The 18,172-nt window shown below is 35.2% G+C and overlaps 2 protein-coding genes across 2 annotated transcripts; one reads left to right on the top strand and one right to left on the bottom strand.

Moving 5' to 3' along the window:
- The first annotated feature begins 4,310 nt into the window (after window positions 1–4,310).
- On the top strand, window positions 4,311–9,259 carry LOC107809960 (heme-binding-like protein At3g10130, chloroplastic). The gene is made up of 8 exons (XM_016634668.2): window positions 4,311–4,661; window positions 4,991–5,080; window positions 5,192–5,262; window positions 6,650–6,751; window positions 6,852–6,956; window positions 8,149–8,284; window positions 8,752–8,861; window positions 8,978–9,259. Exons 1-8 carry the CDS (start codon window positions 4,451–4,453, stop codon window positions 9,050–9,052), a joined length of 900 nt encoding a protein of 299 aa, XP_016490154.1. The 5' UTR covers window positions 4,311–4,450; the 3' UTR covers window positions 9,053–9,259.
- Window positions 9,260–11,540: 2,281 nt separating this feature from the next.
- Window positions 11,541–12,409, bottom strand: LOC107809955 (uncharacterized). The gene has a single exon (XM_016634661.2). The coding sequence runs from the start codon at window positions 12,317–12,319 to the stop codon at window positions 11,903–11,905; it is 417 nt and encodes a 138-aa protein (XP_016490147.1). The 5' UTR covers window positions 12,320–12,409; the 3' UTR covers window positions 11,541–11,902.
- Window positions 12,410–18,172: the final 5,763 nt, after the last annotated feature.

Below are 18,172 nucleotides of genomic sequence, written 5' to 3'. Positions count from 1 at the left end.
ACTTGACAATCCTTGATTGTAGACTGGTCTGGCGTAGTCACCCAATGCTCTACCAAGCCTTGGTACCGCATTCTTGAACTGGTCTTCAATCAAGGGTCGATTTAGATTGAATCTTCGACCCCTATTGTCTTAGACAGTTTCCTCAGCAGCTCTATGGGCTGCCTCAACAACTATCCTTGCAGTTGCCTCTACCTCATTATCATCGTTATTAGCCATGTGTTCTTGGTTTGAAGGTTGCCCCAAGAACCTTACGGTAAACTCTTTCTCCTTCCTCAGTTACCGCAAGTGTTTTTCCAATTTCGGGTTGTAGGGTATTACTTCTTTACAAGAAAATCATGTCATACACTACAGACTTAACCTGTTGCCCTGCACACGGAGGAGAAACCCGTGAAGAACAAAATAAAAGTAAAAAAAAAATCCTGAATTAGCACTACAAATTATTTCAAACACTATTGATTGCCAATCTCCGACAACGACGCCAAAATTTGACGAGCGCAAAATACACACTTAAATTGTGCTCGCTAGTCAAAGATAGTATAGTATAATATTGTATCCACAGGGATTGGAGTTAAACAGTATTATCATAGTTTATAGCTAGATTGCTATCCAAGATGATCAACAATTTAGATTTATGTGGTTAATACTAAAATTAATTAAGAATCTAGAGCTAATTGACTAATGATAATCGAAACAAGGCCTAAGCAAAGGAAGATATCAATGGGAGAAAATTGGGTTTTGATAGGATAGGTGCAAGATAATTGTCTGGAATTTAACTCTAGATAATTCACTTCTAATGTTCAAGTGAGTCTCTCGAATTTACTTAATTATCAGTACAACTGTTTAGTAGAAACTCCTCTCTCGATTAAGTCTCAACCTCTCAATATGAACCAATTTAAGCACTGCGAAGATATGCAAGAATTCGTAATGGATCAGTCTTTAGGAAAATCTCTTTCGATTATTCTCCTAACTAGGTTTAATCAATGATTCAACTAGCCTCTTTTGATTACTTAAAAGAATCTATGAACTCAACCAACAATATAATGCAAAGATATCACAAGTTATACCTCTTTCGATTACAAGAACAAGTGAATATAGATGCAACAATTAAATCTTCCAAAACGATTCAAATACATAAAAAATAGAGTTATAATCTACAAACAATCATCAATACACCAAATCCATCAAAACCCAAAAGGATCTACTTCATAGACATGGAGAAGTTCTTCACAAATGTGATTAAAGTATATAAAAACATAGATTCAATCCAAACCCGGATCTTGAGTGAGGAAGGAATGATGAAATCCTTGTGCTTGTGTTCTTCCAACTCCTCCTTAGCCTCCTTGGCCTCCTTAGGTCGAACATCTGTCAAAAGTTCCGAAAATGATATTTTCCCGTGTATTTAAGCCATCCCCCAATAAAACCCGAACGAAAATACCCTTTTTAGCGGAAATGGGACGATACTCTAATAAATTTGTACTACCGCGCCACATGCCGCGCCGCACCATGCGATGCGGTAGTGGATATTTCCAGTACGATTTGCAATTTGAGTTCTAGGCAGCATTTGCACTAGCGCGTCGCACAGTGCATGGCATAGTGTGTCGCATTAGTGCAAATTTCTCAGAGTACGGATTTATCTTCGATTTTGACGTCTAGACTTGGTCCTCGACCCCAAAAACGATCCCGACTTAATCCTTTGGGCTTTTACTCAGACTTCAAAGCTCAAAATCTCTCGAATTAGCTCCATAATATCTACATCGCTCGGAATCACTCTTACAAGGCATAAAATACACAATAAGTGCAAAACACTAGCGATTAAAGCTCAAACTCAGTTAAAGTGCAGTAAATTAGAGTGAAATAAGCGACTAAGACATGTAATTATAGCCTACCATCATTTGCCTATACATAAAGGGTCTTAAAACGCTTTTACATGGACAACGCGTACCCATTGAGTACACCAATGATTGTTCGATCACTTGAAGTGAATAAGAATTTGTTCCAACCTCCAGAAGAGGATGAGGAACTCCTTGGTCCCGAAATACCTTATCTTAGTGCAATTGGTGCACTTATATATCTTGCTAATACTACAAGGTATGACATAGCATTTTCTGTTAATTTACTAGCAAGATATAGCTCTTCTCATACACGGATACATTGGAACGAGATTAAGCATATATTGCGATATTTAAAGGGAACACTTGATATGGGTTTATTTTATTCTAACAAAGGTAGTGCAGATCTTGTTAGTTATGCAGATGCAGGTTATTTATCTGATCCACATAAAGCTCGAACTCAAATCGGGTACGTGTTTACATGTGGAGGTACTTCCATATCATGGCGCTCCACAAAGCAATCTATTGTTGCTACTTCTTCAAATCATGCTGAGATAATAGTTATTCATGAAGCAAGCAGGGAATGCGTATGGTTGAGATTAGTGATTCATTTTATTCAAGGAAAATGTGGTTTGGAATGTGATAAAAGATCCACAATTTTCTACGAAAACAATGCTGCATGCATAGCCCAATTAAATGGAGGATTTATAAAAGGAGATAGAACAAAGCACATTTCACCAAAATTATTCTACACACATGATCTTCAGAAAAATGGTGACATTGATGTGCAACATATCCGTTCAAGTGACAATCCGGAAGATTTATTCACTAAATCTTTGCCAACTTCAACTTTTGAGAAGATGGTATACAAGATTGGAATGCGGAGATTCAAATATTTGAAACAAGGTTTTCATCAAGGGGAGTAAAATACGCGCTATACTCTTTTTTTCCTTACTAAGATTTTTCCCATAGGGTTTTCCTTATAAGATTTTTAATGAGACAATTAGTTATGCGTGTTACTAAATATGTGTACTCTTTTTCCTTTACTAGGATTTTTTTTTCACATAGTTTTTCCTAGTAAGGTTTTAATGAGGCACATTATCTTTTAGTGAACATTCAAGGGGCAGTGTTATAAATATATTATATTATGGATGTTCATTTAGTTTCCCATTGTAAATAAGCTTCCTGAAGAAGCTTATCCATATGAGACTCCACCGTAAATATATTTATCTATTTAGTACTCTATTGGAAATAAGCCTCCTAAAGAAGCTTATGCTTTCGGTACTCTGTTATGGATAAATATTACCCCCGGTAGAAGATTATCTATATCTGGTACAATAAGCTTATCTTTTCGGTACTCCGTTATGGATAAATATTATCCTCGGTAGAAGATTATTTATATCTGGTACATAGCAACTTACAAAAAACTTACACATCAACTTACACAACAACTTGGAGTAGCAGCTTACACAACAGCTTACAAGCAGCTTACACAGCAGCTTGCAGTAGCAACTTACAAGAATCTTACACAGCAATTTCCTTTCTTCTATAAATAGAGGAGATTTCAGTTTATTATGTACGTCATTTTGAAATTGAATAATATATCAGTTTCTCTCTATACTTATCTTTACTTTACGGTCTTTATTTTATAATAAATATATAGTTTTGGGTGTCTTTCTTTTTGAAAATAAGGTACATTGATATACACAAAACAGTCTATGCATTTTCAATGATGACTGATCATAACGCCATAACAAGTAGTAGAAATATACACGTAGTTATAGGAAAAGGCTGGATTATTTACCGTGAAAACTCTAGTTGCTTTTTGAAGGACGGCACATTCTTTGATCAAACTATTCTGGTAATTACAAAAAAAAAGTTACAACTTCCGTTTTAATTTATGTGAATATATTTCCTTTTTAGTATGATTCATTTCTATATTTGAAAATAATTTAATTTTATGCAATGATTTATAACCACACAAAATATTTGTTCTTTATTTTATACTACAAGTTCAAAAATCTTATTTTTTTTCTTAAATCCCGTACGTTCACATAAATTGAAACTGAGGAACTATTTTTTAATTATTAGAATAAGATAGTAGCTTTTTTCTTTTAATGATTGTTATATTCTCTATATCTATGTGGGAAAAAAGGAAACTGTTAATATTCGTTCAAGGCTTCAATCAAAGAGCACTACTCCAAATCATTGTTTCCTTTTTGGTAACGAAAGTAATACTCCCTCCTGACTCATATTAATATTTGTATTTATTAAAAATATTTGTCTCTAATTTGTTATTTTACAAGTTTAAGATAAAATTAATTATTTATTTTTTTAATAATAATTGTTCAAGACAGAGATAACATATAAATAGAATAAATATTTAATAAATAAAAATTATATGTAAGACATAAATAAAGTAAAATAATCCAATCACTTTCTTAATTAATACTATTTGTTAAGGGGGCGCGTAAGAGAAACATGTGACATACACAGTATGTGATAAGGAATTAACCAAGTAATTCGGGGGCGACAAATACAAATATAGATGAACCACAATCCCCTTCTTTGAAGCACAGAATTTCAAAAGGAGTGAAACAAACACTGTAACGTAGTTAAAGATGCTTCTGTGCTCACCTTCTTCCATTTCTGCTCACAATCTTAGCAGAAACAGAACCAGACCTTCGCCTATCAATTCTATGGCAGTTGACAGAAGCAGCTCCCGCGTTGCCACAACTGCTTCGCAGCGGAGAAACGGCACGTCAGCTCTCGAAGCTCGCATCTCCCTCGTCATCGCTCTCGCCTCCCAAACCTCTTCTCTCTCTCAGAAACGTAATTTCTTCACTCCATTTCCTAATTCCTCATTTTAATCGGATTTTAAGCATTTCTCTCCCAATTCTTTTTTTGATTTGTTTAAAACATTTCGTCCAGTGCTTCCAGGACTCTTTTAAGTCAGATTAGAGAACTTCTTAGAAAAGAATTAATTTAGTTTAAGAGACTAATTATTTACCAGTGTTGGAATGAACTTGTGCTTGACGGCTAAAGCGGAACGGATATAAATGATTCTATGTAGTCCTCTGGCTAGTTTAGGAATGAGAACCTAGTCAATTGACTAATTGAGTAATTGCTACTTATATTGTTAAATTTTTTATTGTTCGCAGTTCTGACGGAATTGGCTGGTGAAACCGCGAAATACGTGTTACCGAAGAGGATATTCGAAAGTCGGACTTTAGAGGAAGCTTTGATGTCTGGTATTCTTTCTCAATCTTTTCTATGATTGTTATATCCTCTATTTTAATAATAATGAGAATTTAGATGGTTAAAAATAATGACTAGCTCCCATCGCTGTTATCTTCTTGAAGTGCCGGATCTGGAGACAGTGAAATTCAATGTTTTGAAACGCAGTGATCAGTATGAAATAAGGGAAGTTGAGGTATTTTCTCTATGATTCTATTTATAAATTACTAATGTTGTCATTCCTTTTTTTTTTTTCCCAGTAGAGTCTAGATTTGTATGCATCCATTCTGCAACTTTATCGGGGGAGTGGTTCCAGACGAGAGAGGAGCAATATTTGACGGGAAAAAAAAGGTTTAAACCTTCATTAAAAAAATGTTGAAGATAGAGGGCAAACTTGTTTTGAGAACACCTTTAGAATACTACTTACATAGATACAAATATTAGGCAAAGATACGTTTATTATATTTGTTCACACCAGCTAAATATTCTCAAACAAAGATTAATCCTTTAGTTAGAATTTCTTGATATATGGTAGAATGCTCCGTCTCAGAAAGTAATCAAGGGTACTAATACAAGAAAGCATTAGTTGGTAAAAGTTACTAGGCCATGTAATTAGATACAAGAGACATTTGTGAAGATTTTGTTGTAACTTGATTCTACATAATGGGCCTTAGTTCATATTTGTGTTTTCCCTTATTATGGTCATTAAAAAAAAAAAAACACAAGTACCTGGGGATTGAAAATGCAATTCTGAAAGGTACAATACATATGGAAGTGGAACTGGCACAACTGGAGACTGATAGTTATAGTGGGGAGTCAGCATGTCTATCAATAAGAAAGAAAAAGAAATAAACGAACCTGAAAGAGATTTGGTATTCAAAAGTATTTTGGAAAAGAATGAAATTGACAGAAATAGACTAGTGATCACAAATCAGGAGTTTCCTCAATTTTGAGGAACATGTTATTGACTCGGTGTTAAAACATGATGAGAAAGCAGAGGTGCCAGTTTTTTGAAATAAACATATGATGTTCTAACTTTTGGTTTGATAACCTAGAATTAAGCATATCATAAGCTCTTTCCATGAACATTAAAGCCCTGGATCCTGATACTTGAAAGTCATTCATTCACAAATTGTTTTTTGGCAGATCTACCTTTGTATTAAAATTGAATTCTGGACCATCAGTCACCCTGTTATTTATGGTGCACATATTTCTTCTTATGTGTATATGCTCTTATTCTTTGCTTTTTCGGAAACAGCCTCTACCCCCGGGTAGGGGTAAGGTCTGCATACACACTACCCTCCCCAGACCCCATACACTGGTTGTTGTTGTTGTTGTATATGCTCTTAAATTCTTGTCCTCAGTTATTCCTAACCTCTCTTAATAGCATTTCTCTTGATTATAGATATGCTGTATTATTAGAACTTTAATCACCGATATCTCTTTATGTTGTCATGTTGATAGTTATTCTTTCCCTTCTTGTCCTCTTAACAATAACTCTGAGTTTTTTATTTTTTATTTTGATAAAGTTCATTATAAACTCTGAGTTAATTTATCTAAAGTAATATTGCGACTTTGAACAGCCTTACTTTGTTGCTGAGGCTACAATGCCTGGGAAGTATGGGTTTGACTTTAATGGTGCATCTCAATCCTTCAACACATTGGCTGAGTACTTGTTTGGTAAGGTAGTTAAAGGTACTTATAGAGAGTCAAACTTAGATCGCCTCCAACCACATTGTAATGGTGGTCTTCTTTGGCTCTGTTCTATTTCTTGGTGATTTCCAGAACACGAAGAAGGAGAGCATGGCGATGACAACACCAGTTATCACTCGTAGAACTCAATCTGATGGGGAGAGGATGGAAATGACTACTCCAGTGATAACTAAACGGGTACAGCTCTTCTACTGGTTGTTCCTTTTTCCCTTTAGTTCTTTTGCAATGTATATTTACTATGTCATTCGTGATATATGGTGTGGTTACTAATATGCTTGCATTTTTGTATGACATGGTGTTACTCAAAATATTAAACTGATAATATATTGAAGTTGAGTCACCACATAACTTGGGAAATGGTAAATGAAGAACTACTCTAAAATGACCACATATCGTCAAATGGAAATACTGACTTTACTACTGATTCTGTTGAAAAGAAACATCGTCTGATTACCTATCACTAGGAAAACATTTAAGCTCTTGATTTAGAATTGATAAAAGATGACATGTGCTTTAGATTGAGATTTGAGGATCTTTCAATTGTATGCTAGGCTTATACGCCAGCGGGGGTACATACAAAACGTAAACATTCTGGTTGCTTAGAGTTTGAATCTGTACTACTCTAAGATAGTATTGCAAATTCTGAGAGAGTGGAAACTGTTAGATTCCAGGTTTTATTATGTTGCATGGATCCTTCAAACGGGTGTGACATGGGTGTGGGTACTTCTTGCAGGTTCTTCAAAGTATACAAGAAATGCACGAACTCCTATCAAATACTTACATACACACATGGTGTACACCTATAGGTTTGTCCATATAATGCAGATGTTTAATCTTAGTCCAGAACAAGTGTCGAACGGAATAACAGTCACAAAGAACAATCTTCATAATGATAAAGATTATGGTCCGAATAAAATACACCCCCATATAAATGATAACACATTTTCTTGTAATTCTTAAGTAGATCTCCGAGAATAACATTTTGTAACTTAAAAGACCAATTTTTTGTGAAAATGGGCCCGCCGTATTGATTGGCATCCTATAAGAATTCCTTACTTCCAGAACCTTTGAAACCAGAATTAGTCCATTCTAGAAAAGAAAAACTCAGTTTAGCTTGATGTCTGATCATAATATTATAGTTCTTAACACCCCCCCCCCCCACCCCCCCTCTTTCTTTCTCCGCCGCGCCTCCACCACCACCAACAAACCTAGTAAAATCCCACAAGTGGAGTCTGGGGAGGTAGCGTGTATGCAGACCATACCCCTACTTGCGGGAAGGTAGAGAGGATGTTTTTCTAATTTGGAATGTCATGCGCTCATATTTTCACCAAAATTACACCCACTGGAATCTCATTAAGAATTTCATTAGGTGGAAGATCAAGGAAAGTGGAGGATGTCCTTTGTCATGCCCTCAAAGTATGGTTCAGACTTGCCACTACCAAAGGATTCCTCCGTAACTATCAAGGAGGTGCCTAGGAAAACTGTCGCCGTTGTTGCTTTTTCAGGTTTGTGATTTCAGATTTTAGCATGTCAATATAAAGTTCTATTTTGTATGATGATGATATGAGTTGAGCTTACAGAAAGAAGTGAGGATTCATAGCGCCGACCTCAACTTTGTGGGACTGAGGCGTAGTTGTTGCTGCTAATATAAAATTCTAGACAGATTTGCATTTTAAGTTAATTTGAAATTCAATATCCTAGTAATCGGAAAGCAGAGCTCTGTCTCATTGGTCTATGGAAGTAAATCTTGTTTAAGTTTACTTAGTGCTTTATTGATAGCTTCTCTTGTTATGACATGAGAGAATTTTTCATCTAGTTGTATTTTCTGTGTTTTTCCTTTGATGTCCTATATGCCTGCTGTGGTAGATAGCAATTTCCATTCAGAGTTCAAAAGCAAAAACATTTAGGAATTCTATTTTTGAAGTTTTACATCCTAACTTAGCTAGTTTTCTCCCATTCGATTTCAACAAAGGTTTTGTGACTGATGAAGAAGTTAAAGCCCGAGAATCAAGACTCCGTGCTGCGCTAAAGGGAGATGCAGAGTTTCGGGTAAAAGATGGTGCCTCAATAGAAGTTGCACAGGTATATTCGTAGAACCATTTCAATAGTACTTGTAATTCTCCTGGGGAACATATTTTGGCCTAGTGTAACCCCCAAATGACATACTAGTTGTGTGTTTTTTATACTTCTGCTTGCAGTATAATCCACCATTTACTCTTCCGTTCACACGTCGGAATGAGATTAGCCTGGAAGTTGAAAGGGAACAGGAATAGCTAGTCAGTGTGCAGTATATTGCAGATAAATCCGTGCACTGATGAAACCAGAGAAACAAAACATATATGGTGTAAATAAATTATATATATATATGTATATATATTTGGTGATTGCTTGACATTTTGGTAACAAGGTTATGTACATGCACAGAAATGTAAGGTCATTTATGCTTCAACTCTATAATAACACGTTGTCTTTAATACTCTTCTCGATCGTCCATTTGAATTCTATTGGGCATATCTTGGGTAATATTATTAATCTCCCGGAAGCTGATCGATGTTTGAATAGCAGATAATATGGTTTTGTCCTGGGATACCTTGGAGCAATGGTAAAGTTGTCTCCGTGTGATCTATAGGTCACGGGTTCAAGCCGTGGAATCAGCCACTGATGCTTGCTTCAGGGTAGGTTGCCTACATCACACCCTACATAACGACAATGCAACAACAACTAGGTATAAGTCTCAATCTAGTTAGAAGTTGCATATGAATTATCAATATTCATACTATGTCCAAATATTTTAATGATTAATCATAAATTGACTAGATTTAAGGTTGTCGTTAACATACTGCAACCATCCTTCTTTGTCATGGTTTGAGATTGATTATATGAGCAAGTACATGCGTAATTTACAATAATCTTTAACTTTTTCAAAATAGAAGAGTTGTAATTTGATTGTCAAGCACATCTCAATCTCCCTTTAAGGTAGCCCGAAGAAGTAAAGCTGACTTGAGTTCAAACTTATTAAACCTCTGAATCTCCCTTGTCGCCTGTAGGATAGCACGAAGATGTGAGCTGATTTGCGATCAGACCAATTTTTTCAAATATCTCCGTTAGGATTGAGTTTTCCTTCTGAGTGTCAATCTAACCTTAGTTGTGAAATATCTTTCTCATTTCTATTGTAGTGATGAATTGGTGAGAGGAGCATTACCTTGTCCCAATTTTCATTGTTATTCTACCTTCACTCGAGAGTCCTCCAATTTTCCTTAAAAAATGCAATTTATTATTAGTGGAAACTTTTCATGTGACACTAAATCATGTTCTTATTGTTAGAAACGTGAATATATGCACTAGGGAGGGTGTGTTTATAAAATTAATTTGGCCTTTAGATGTGGTGAAACCATCATTAGGAGCTCTCCATCATGATGTAAGGAAGTTGCATACGGTGCAGTGGAAGCTGCTCTAGTAACAGGTAATCCATTAATTTCTGTCCATATTTACCAAATAATATTATGTCCTAACAATTAGCTGTGTGGTGTAGTTAACCAGAAAAGTGCAGGAAAATGCATAACATCTACCTATCTATAGGAATATGAATTCTTTTTTCTTTTTGGTATTACCAATAGTATTCGGAACTCACTAGCTTGCCGCTCCCCATTCAGGGAAAGTGATCCTATGCCTTCATATATTTTTAAATAACTTGATAAACCATTGCGGAACAATATTAGCTTCAACTTAGGTCATGTGCTAATCTCTATATTTTTTGGGATTTCAGCGAACAAAATTACTTGCTACGATAGTTTTTTCTGCATAGAATTTGGGTAGGACCCTAAAATCTTTTCTACTTATCTCATTTCTATTACCAACCAACTTAGTACCTCAGTATTATTTGATGACTTTTCTGGTGTCAAGGGCTGAACTAGTCACTCTCACCCATTAATCTATGGCTGCTGCCAGTCCACTTAGGTTACCTTTTTCTTTTCTTCCCTTACATTACCCAAAGTCTAAGGGCACCCAATGGCTAATACATGAGCATGGTTTTGCTCCACCCTTAAACATAATAGGACAATATATAGTTTCTGTTTAGGAGCCCCAAAGCAACGGTAAAGTTATCCCCGTATAGGTCACAGGTTCGAACCGTGGAATCAGCCACTGCCTATATCACACACCTTGGGGTGCTGCCCTTCCCTGGATCCTGCGTGAACGTGGAATGCTTCATGCACCATGCTACCATATAATTTCTCTTTAAATTTGTCTCGTAAAGTATAGCTACACGCTTAACCTTTGCAGATGACCTCTTATTTCCAATTTTTTTTCGGAGTAGAACTAATATCCCCTCAAGTAATGTATTATTCACTCATACAAGGCGCGAGTGACGAGCGAAAAACACACATAAACTATCTTTACGTGACCATGTCCTTCAAAGAATCAAGGGGAGGTTTTCCAGCAAAAAATGGAGTAAGGTTGAGGACTAGCTGTAGATGAGAATTCCAGACTGCTTCTTTGGTGTGTTCATTCATAATTCATTCTAGTGGAGTATTTTTTATTAACGATGTTAATATAGTAAGTAACAAAGCGCTTTAGAAGTAGTAGCAAGATTGTAAATATATTAAAATGGCAAAATATCTTGGGACCCCCTAAACTTAACATTTTATTTGGTGCATGAACTATTTCTGGTCCTGATTACTCCCCTGAACTTTGCAGTTTATTAACTTTGGCGCCAGAACTTGCGTAGGGGAAATTAAAGTGGAGATATTGAAGAAGACTAGCTACTGAATTTGCAAAGTTTCACTTGAACTAAGAAAACAAGTACTTCTGTTTCTAGGAGGAGAAACTAAAACAGTAGTACCTGTTTTCTTGGTACCTCTCTGGTTCTTAGCATCTTACTATAGTTGACTATAGTTATATTACAAGTTTACAACATGGGAAACTAAAACCCAAAGAAGACTAATAAGCTAGTATATAAAAGGCAGCCCGATACACAAGGCATTCCGCGCTCACACATGGTCAGGGGAAGGGCCAACCTAACCTAATGCAATCATTAGTGCCTGCTTACACGGCTCGAACCCATGACCTTTAGGTCACACGGATGCAATTTTACCGTTACTCCGAGGCTCCCCTTCACTAATAAGCTAGTATAATTCAGGTATACTATCTAAAGCAGGCTTCCATCGTATACAATGATCATTGTCATCATCAGTGAACTCATCACTCTTGATTATCTCAATATTGGAGTTGTGTTCTTTCTGAAGTGGATATTGAACCATTCCATCAACTGTTAATCCTCCTCCTTCACTCAAAAGAGCCTGCAACTCTTTCTTACTAATGACAAGCTTAATCCTTAAAACCTGATCTGAACCTTTTTTGCTACTTTCCTCAACTTCTTCTGCAAAAGTGACCTTCTTTTTGACAGGCACTTTTGTTGGTGGCTCTTGTACTAGAGGCAACACTTCATTGTCTTTCTTCACCAGAGGTTTATATTCAAGGACTTTCCCATTTGTTTTCATTACTTTGACAACCTTTTCTTGCAAAACTATGCAATTTCCCATTGTTTTGCTATATGCTGTGTTTGATAAGGAATGAGGAACTTATGGAATGCAAGTACAAGTTTGGTTTTTGAGTAAGCTTGTTTAGAGCATACCAGTGTTCAATTTATAAGGAAATGAGATACAAGAATGCCCCTAAGATTTCTGATAATTATGGAAAAACCTTAGCACTTTGGACCCCATATTGTTGATTTTGTTGTTTGTGCAACTGAGGTGATCATGATTTCTGTGGAAGATCTTTGTTCACACCTTTCTAATATATGCAATTTAATAGCTAGGTGAAAGAAGCAAGTCTGCTTATTTTCTTGTTTTTACCAAGTACGAAATATAAACGTGTTAAGTGCTGTAATTACTTGTCAATGGTAAAATGATTATCAGAAAACTAACTTATAAAGTATAATGGATAACAACCTTTACTCATCTAATTTATTATTAGTATATATTATTTTTTTTCTCTTTATCCTTTTGTCGTTGTACAAATAATTTACTACTCTTTAAGCTTTTTTCTTTTGTCGTTGTACAAATTACTTACTATTTTCCTATTGAGATAATGGCTATTGTTACAACGTCAAAATCCTCAGCAGACACCATTTTTACAGTGAAAGATGATGAGTTAAATCAAAATAGGACCATTAAAGCAAAAATAAGTTGGTACTCTCAGTTGACTCCTTTTCTAGTGCGGCATTGACATATTTGCTTGGTTCTTTTTGGCAGTACTACATATATCTTTCTAACTGTTAGTTTCTGATACACGAGGTCGGTTTGGGCATCCTAAAAACATCATTGCTTTTCTAAATTCTATGGTGATATTGTACTTCATGTTATATGAAGCGTCTTTTCAGAACTTTGGCTCAGACATAATATATGTATAAAAAAATTCATTAAATAAGTAAAAATAATAGATTTTAAATATTCCAGTAAATCAAATGGGTCGCAATAGAATTTGAAATTTGAACTCATAACATACGACTCCTAAATGTGCCTCCGCGTCAACTTCCTTTGCATCTCTTAATTGAATTTTGCTCAATTGTTTTTGAAACTACATTTCAAGTAACTAATATGTGATTGAATGAAGTTTGAGATATATTTGCATAATCGATATCGACTAGCTTGAGATTGAAGCTTAATTGATCGAGTAACTGACACTTAATCACCTAACTTAATAAGAATAGACAAATATGTTAAGAATACAAAATTAAATATATTAGATTAATTAGTACATATTCTTCTTAACTAGATTTGCATCTTGGCATACTTTTTATCAATCCCGTTCTCTTCATTCTCTTCTTCAGCAGCGAGGAACAGAGGAACACATCATTAAAAAAATAGGAATTAGCAACGAACAAATTATATAGTTAAACAGTAAAATTTATCGCTAATTCTATTTAGTGATATGTTCGCAACAAATTATCAAAAAACATTTGTTAACTTCTAGTGATTTGTCGACAAATTAGCGATGAACTTCAAAGCTTATTCCAATTCTTTTAGTAATGACAAATTACAAAGTTTGTGATACCGATCCAAGTCCTACATCTTTAAGGCATGATTTATCAGCAGGACAAGTGTCAGTTTAGATTGGCTTTTCCTTTTTGTTTAGCCCTCAACCATCATATATAAATGTAACAAATGCGTACTTCTCCGCCCCCTAATTTAGACTATGAGACAAGTTTTCAGGATCTAAGATCCTTGTGATATTTCACATTTCGTATGAAAAGTGTCACTTATTTTAAGTTAGAGAGGGCCTATATGCTTTACCATTTAGGGGACGACAATAAGATACATATTATAGTTATTAAAGGAGAAGTTACGACAAAACAATGGTATTTTTAAAAGTTCGGAGGAGCAAGTATGGTCCATCTTGCCCCCTTAGTGATACTCTAAACTAGAGGTGTTAACCACACGGGTTGGTTAAACTAGAGGTGTTAATCACACGGGTTGGTTCGGGTTGGATGCAAAAAAAAAAATACAGCTCGTCCGGTTATTATTCCGGGCTGATAGTGGGCTGGATAAACGGGCTGAAAAATTCTGGTCTAACTAGGGCCTATCCGGGTTCGGGCTTAACGGGTCCGGGCCGTGTTACTTTTTTTTATTTTTTTTAATTATAGTATTTTTTTTTCTTATTCAATGTTATTGATACTTAACTTTAAAGTTTAAAGTTTTAAATTTGATATTTGAATTTTAAAATTTTAAAATTAAAATTTGAAAGTAAGTGGCTACAAAAAATTATTTAATAAGAGCAATAGGCAATATGTAAGGATCAAACTCCGAAGGCTTTCGTTTTATATTTTCATTGAATAATAAATAATACTTCAAATTAATTTACAAGTTTTATTTTGATTTTTTTTATTTTTGAACTTGCAAATTAAAAGTTTACAACAATTATAAAAAATAAGAAAGAGTACATCACATGCTTTGCATCATTTTTGTAAGTTCATCCATGTCAACATGAGGTTCTTGGTTTCCGGCATTGCTTGAATCAGAACCATAAACTATTATATCTCCAATTTCTTGATCATCCGCTTCATCTACCTCTTCATGCCCTTGATTTCTCCGTTCTGATCTTATCCAATCTCTGAAACACACTAAAATTTCCAAAGCGTTGCTGCCCAATGAATGACGAGTATCTCCTAGTTGTTGCCTTGCTTGATTTAATGCACTTTCTGATGCGACTGTTAAAATCTGCACATTTAGCATGTCTCAATCCATGGCTGAAAGAACATGAAATTGATTTGAGTTGCTCCTCCACCAACCCATCGATAGAAATTTCTTTGTGCGGGGGCTCTAGTGACTTTTACAAGTAGAATTGGAGTTCATCAATGTTCCTGCTACTGGTTTGTTGATGCTCTCCTAGTGTAGACCAAATCAAATAATCTTCAATACCATCATTATCCTCCAAAGCACCGGATGTAGATATTGAAACTGAACTTGAAGGAATATTTGCATTTACAGCAGCAGAAGCGTCAACAATGTTAGCATAATAATTATATAAAGTTTGTAAATATTTGTGTAGATCAGAAATACAAGTTTCAATATCAGGGGTTTCAGTTGGTCCAATATCCATATAAATATATAAAGCAGTGATTAATTGGCGACAAGTGGCCATTTTGATAGAATGGTTTAAAATAGCACCAATTAGGTAAATAGAGAGAATTGTGTAGAAATATTTCTTAAATTTATCTAGCATAGATTCAACAACAGAAGAATATCCTTCTTTCTACTTCAAATTATGGAGTAAAAGAGAAATTTCAGAAATATGAACTAAACCATTGTCAATAGTAGGATAATAAGCTCCAGAAAACTCAAGTGTAGCCACATAAATTTTTTGTAAATTTTTTACAACATCTTCAATGACATCCCAAGTTCTAGATGTTAGCAAACGGTTAGGAACGGTACAATGAGAATTAGCAACTTCAGTTATAGGCATTTTATATTTATGACAACATCTTAAGAATAAATAAGCATAATTTCACCTAGTAACTATTTCTTCAGGCATGGGTCTTGGTTTTAGTCCATACTGTACATATTTTTCCTTAAATGCATTTAATCTAGAATATCTATTATTTTCTTGAATTACACCAACAACTCTTCTAACTAAAGTGATCTCATTTCTAAATAATTCAAGGCCACTCTTCACAATTAAATTATAAATATGACATGTACACCTAACATGAAATATTTCAGGAAGTGGTGGGTGTAGATGCAATTTTAAATTCTACCACGTGTCTACGAAGTTGACCCGTTCCCCCTGCCTTACCTCCGGTTTCATGTTTATAAACTTCCTTACAGATTTGACATCTTACATAATTTTTATCTTCTTCTAGTCTTTCAAAAAAATTCCAACACTTACTTGTTAATCTTCGATTTCTCTTAATAGGGAGGGGAGGCCTACCTGTATTACCACGACCTTCACCCCTAGTATTTTGAGTTTGACTAGCATTACCAGGTATAGTTGGTGGTGTTTCAAGATTATCAGGCGATTGAATATCATCTAAATTATCATCTATACCATAATTCTTTTGAAGTTGCTCATAATCTACATTTAAATTTTTAGGTGAACTTTCAAAAATATGTGTAAAGCTACTAGAAGAACCAGCACCACCTCTTAATTTTTTAGAAGTTTTACTCTTACTACTACCACCCCTACTAGTACACGTTTTTTTGGCTGCTCTAAATATATCTATTATGTAAATTAAATTAATAATTCTAAATAATAAAATAAAAATATACACTAAAGAAGAGAAAGAGATGAAACGAGTGTACCGGAATTTCGGGTGGTGCACTAAATTTGATATCAAACTTCAGTTGATAGACTGATACTTTATATTTGATGACATTGAATATTGATACCACACTTCATTTGAATACTTGATATTTGATAATTATAATTTTGTAGTGACTAAATTAAATATTTGATGAAACTTTAAATAATAAGTAATTGAGAATTTAAGAGCAAAAAGTAATATAATCTAGAGAGAAATAGAGTAGTAAGAGAGCAAACTGTGAGAAAAATAAAGAAGGGGGGCTATTTATAGATTTTAAAAGGTTAAAATTGTAAATTATTAATTACTAGGGGTGGAGGGGCTATTTTGTTTTAAGGGGGTAGGCCGAAATGGCCATTTTTGCAAAAAATGACCGTTGCCCAACAGTCATTTTTAAATTTGACTGTTGGCAACAGTCAAAACATTAAAAAAAAATTGACAACGGTAACCGGGCTGTAGCCCGGTAAAAACCCCGGTAAGGGGTAACCGGGTTCCGGGGCACCGGTTACTAAAACATGCTCGTTCAAGCTTGGCTCCCCCCCAACCCGTCCCACCTCTAGCGTACCGGGCTGACCCGGGCTGAACCGGGTCGAACCAGGTCGAACCGGGATGTTATTGGGTTGGCCCGACCCGATTAACAGGTATACTCTAAACTAACTTAACCACTAAAGCTGAGATAATTTTTAAATTTAGGAGTTTCAAGATGAAAGCATATTCATTAAATATTGTTCAACCCTAAATCCTTTTACAAAGAGACCATTCTCATTAACTAATCTCAGGGAAAAATTCTGCTTCTTTTCATGGCTTCTTCACTATCGTACTTTTTATTATTGCTGTGATTATGCTTGTCTTGAGTCGAGGGTTTATCGGAAACAAGCTCTCTATCTTTATAAGGCAGGAGCAGTGTTTTAAAATGCATTTTCGGGGTGAGGCACACCAAAAATGCCCCGAGGCGATGGTGTGGGGCGAAAGTCTCAAGAGGCGTATGCCCAACAATTCGAGGCGTATGCTCGGGCGTTCGGGGCGTACTCCCGGGCATTTGAGGCATATGCTCGGGCGTTTGAGGCACGTTTTTGTAGTGAGGCGTAAGCCCGAGAGACTTTTTCAAATTAAAATAAAATTTGTTGAATATGTCCTTCATATAATACCCAAATTCTCAAAAGTCAGCTTGTAATTACTCAAAAGTATTAAAAAGGAACTAAAATGTATTAAATTTAAAAGTCAAGACCTTTTTTATTGATTGAAGCTCTAATTTATGATCTTTTCCAATTCTTTATCTTGTCCGCTAGTCTGCTAATATCTCCTAAAAGCAACAAATATTCAATTTTTTCTTTTACAAATACAAAAAGAACTCCATTTTCATTCATAGCAGCAAGTTCAAAGTTCAAATTGCAGGTTAGTCATTCTTTTTGTTCCTCCATGTAGAAATATTGGCCCAAGTAAAGTTTGTTTTAATGATTGACAAAGGAACTCAAACATGAACCAGGTCCATACACAGTGTACACAGTCACGGGCGGATTCGAGCATAAGGGATGCACGTGAAGGAGATAAGCTTAAGTTGTTATATATGATATCTCATGATCGAAAAGGTTGCATA

The sequence above is a fragment of the Nicotiana tabacum genome, chromosome 24 (assembly GCF_000715075.1).
Source record: "Nicotiana tabacum cultivar K326 chromosome 24, ASM71507v2, whole genome shotgun sequence".
Taxonomy (NCBI): Eukaryota; Viridiplantae; Streptophyta; class Magnoliopsida; order Solanales; family Solanaceae; genus Nicotiana; species Nicotiana tabacum.
Note: the sequence above shows the minus strand (reverse complement) of the source record. Positions and strands in the feature narration are given on the sequence as shown.

Coding starts and splice junctions, on each gene's coding strand:
- LOC107809960 (XM_016634668.2), top strand. CDS start 4,451: ATGCTTCTGTGCTCACCTTCTTCCATTTCTGCTCACAATCTTAGCAGA. Junction 6,957..8,148: donor CTCCAGTGATAACTAAACGG/GTACAGCTCTTC, acceptor GAATTTCATTAG/GTGGAAGATCAAGGAAAGTG. Junction 8,862..8,977: donor CCTCAATAGAAGTTGCACAG/GTATATTCGTAG, acceptor TTCTGCTTGCAG/TATAATCCACCATTTACTCT.
- LOC107809955 (XM_016634661.2), bottom strand. CDS start 12,319: ATGGGAAATTGCATAGTTTTGCAAGAAAAGGTTGTCAAAGTAATGAAA.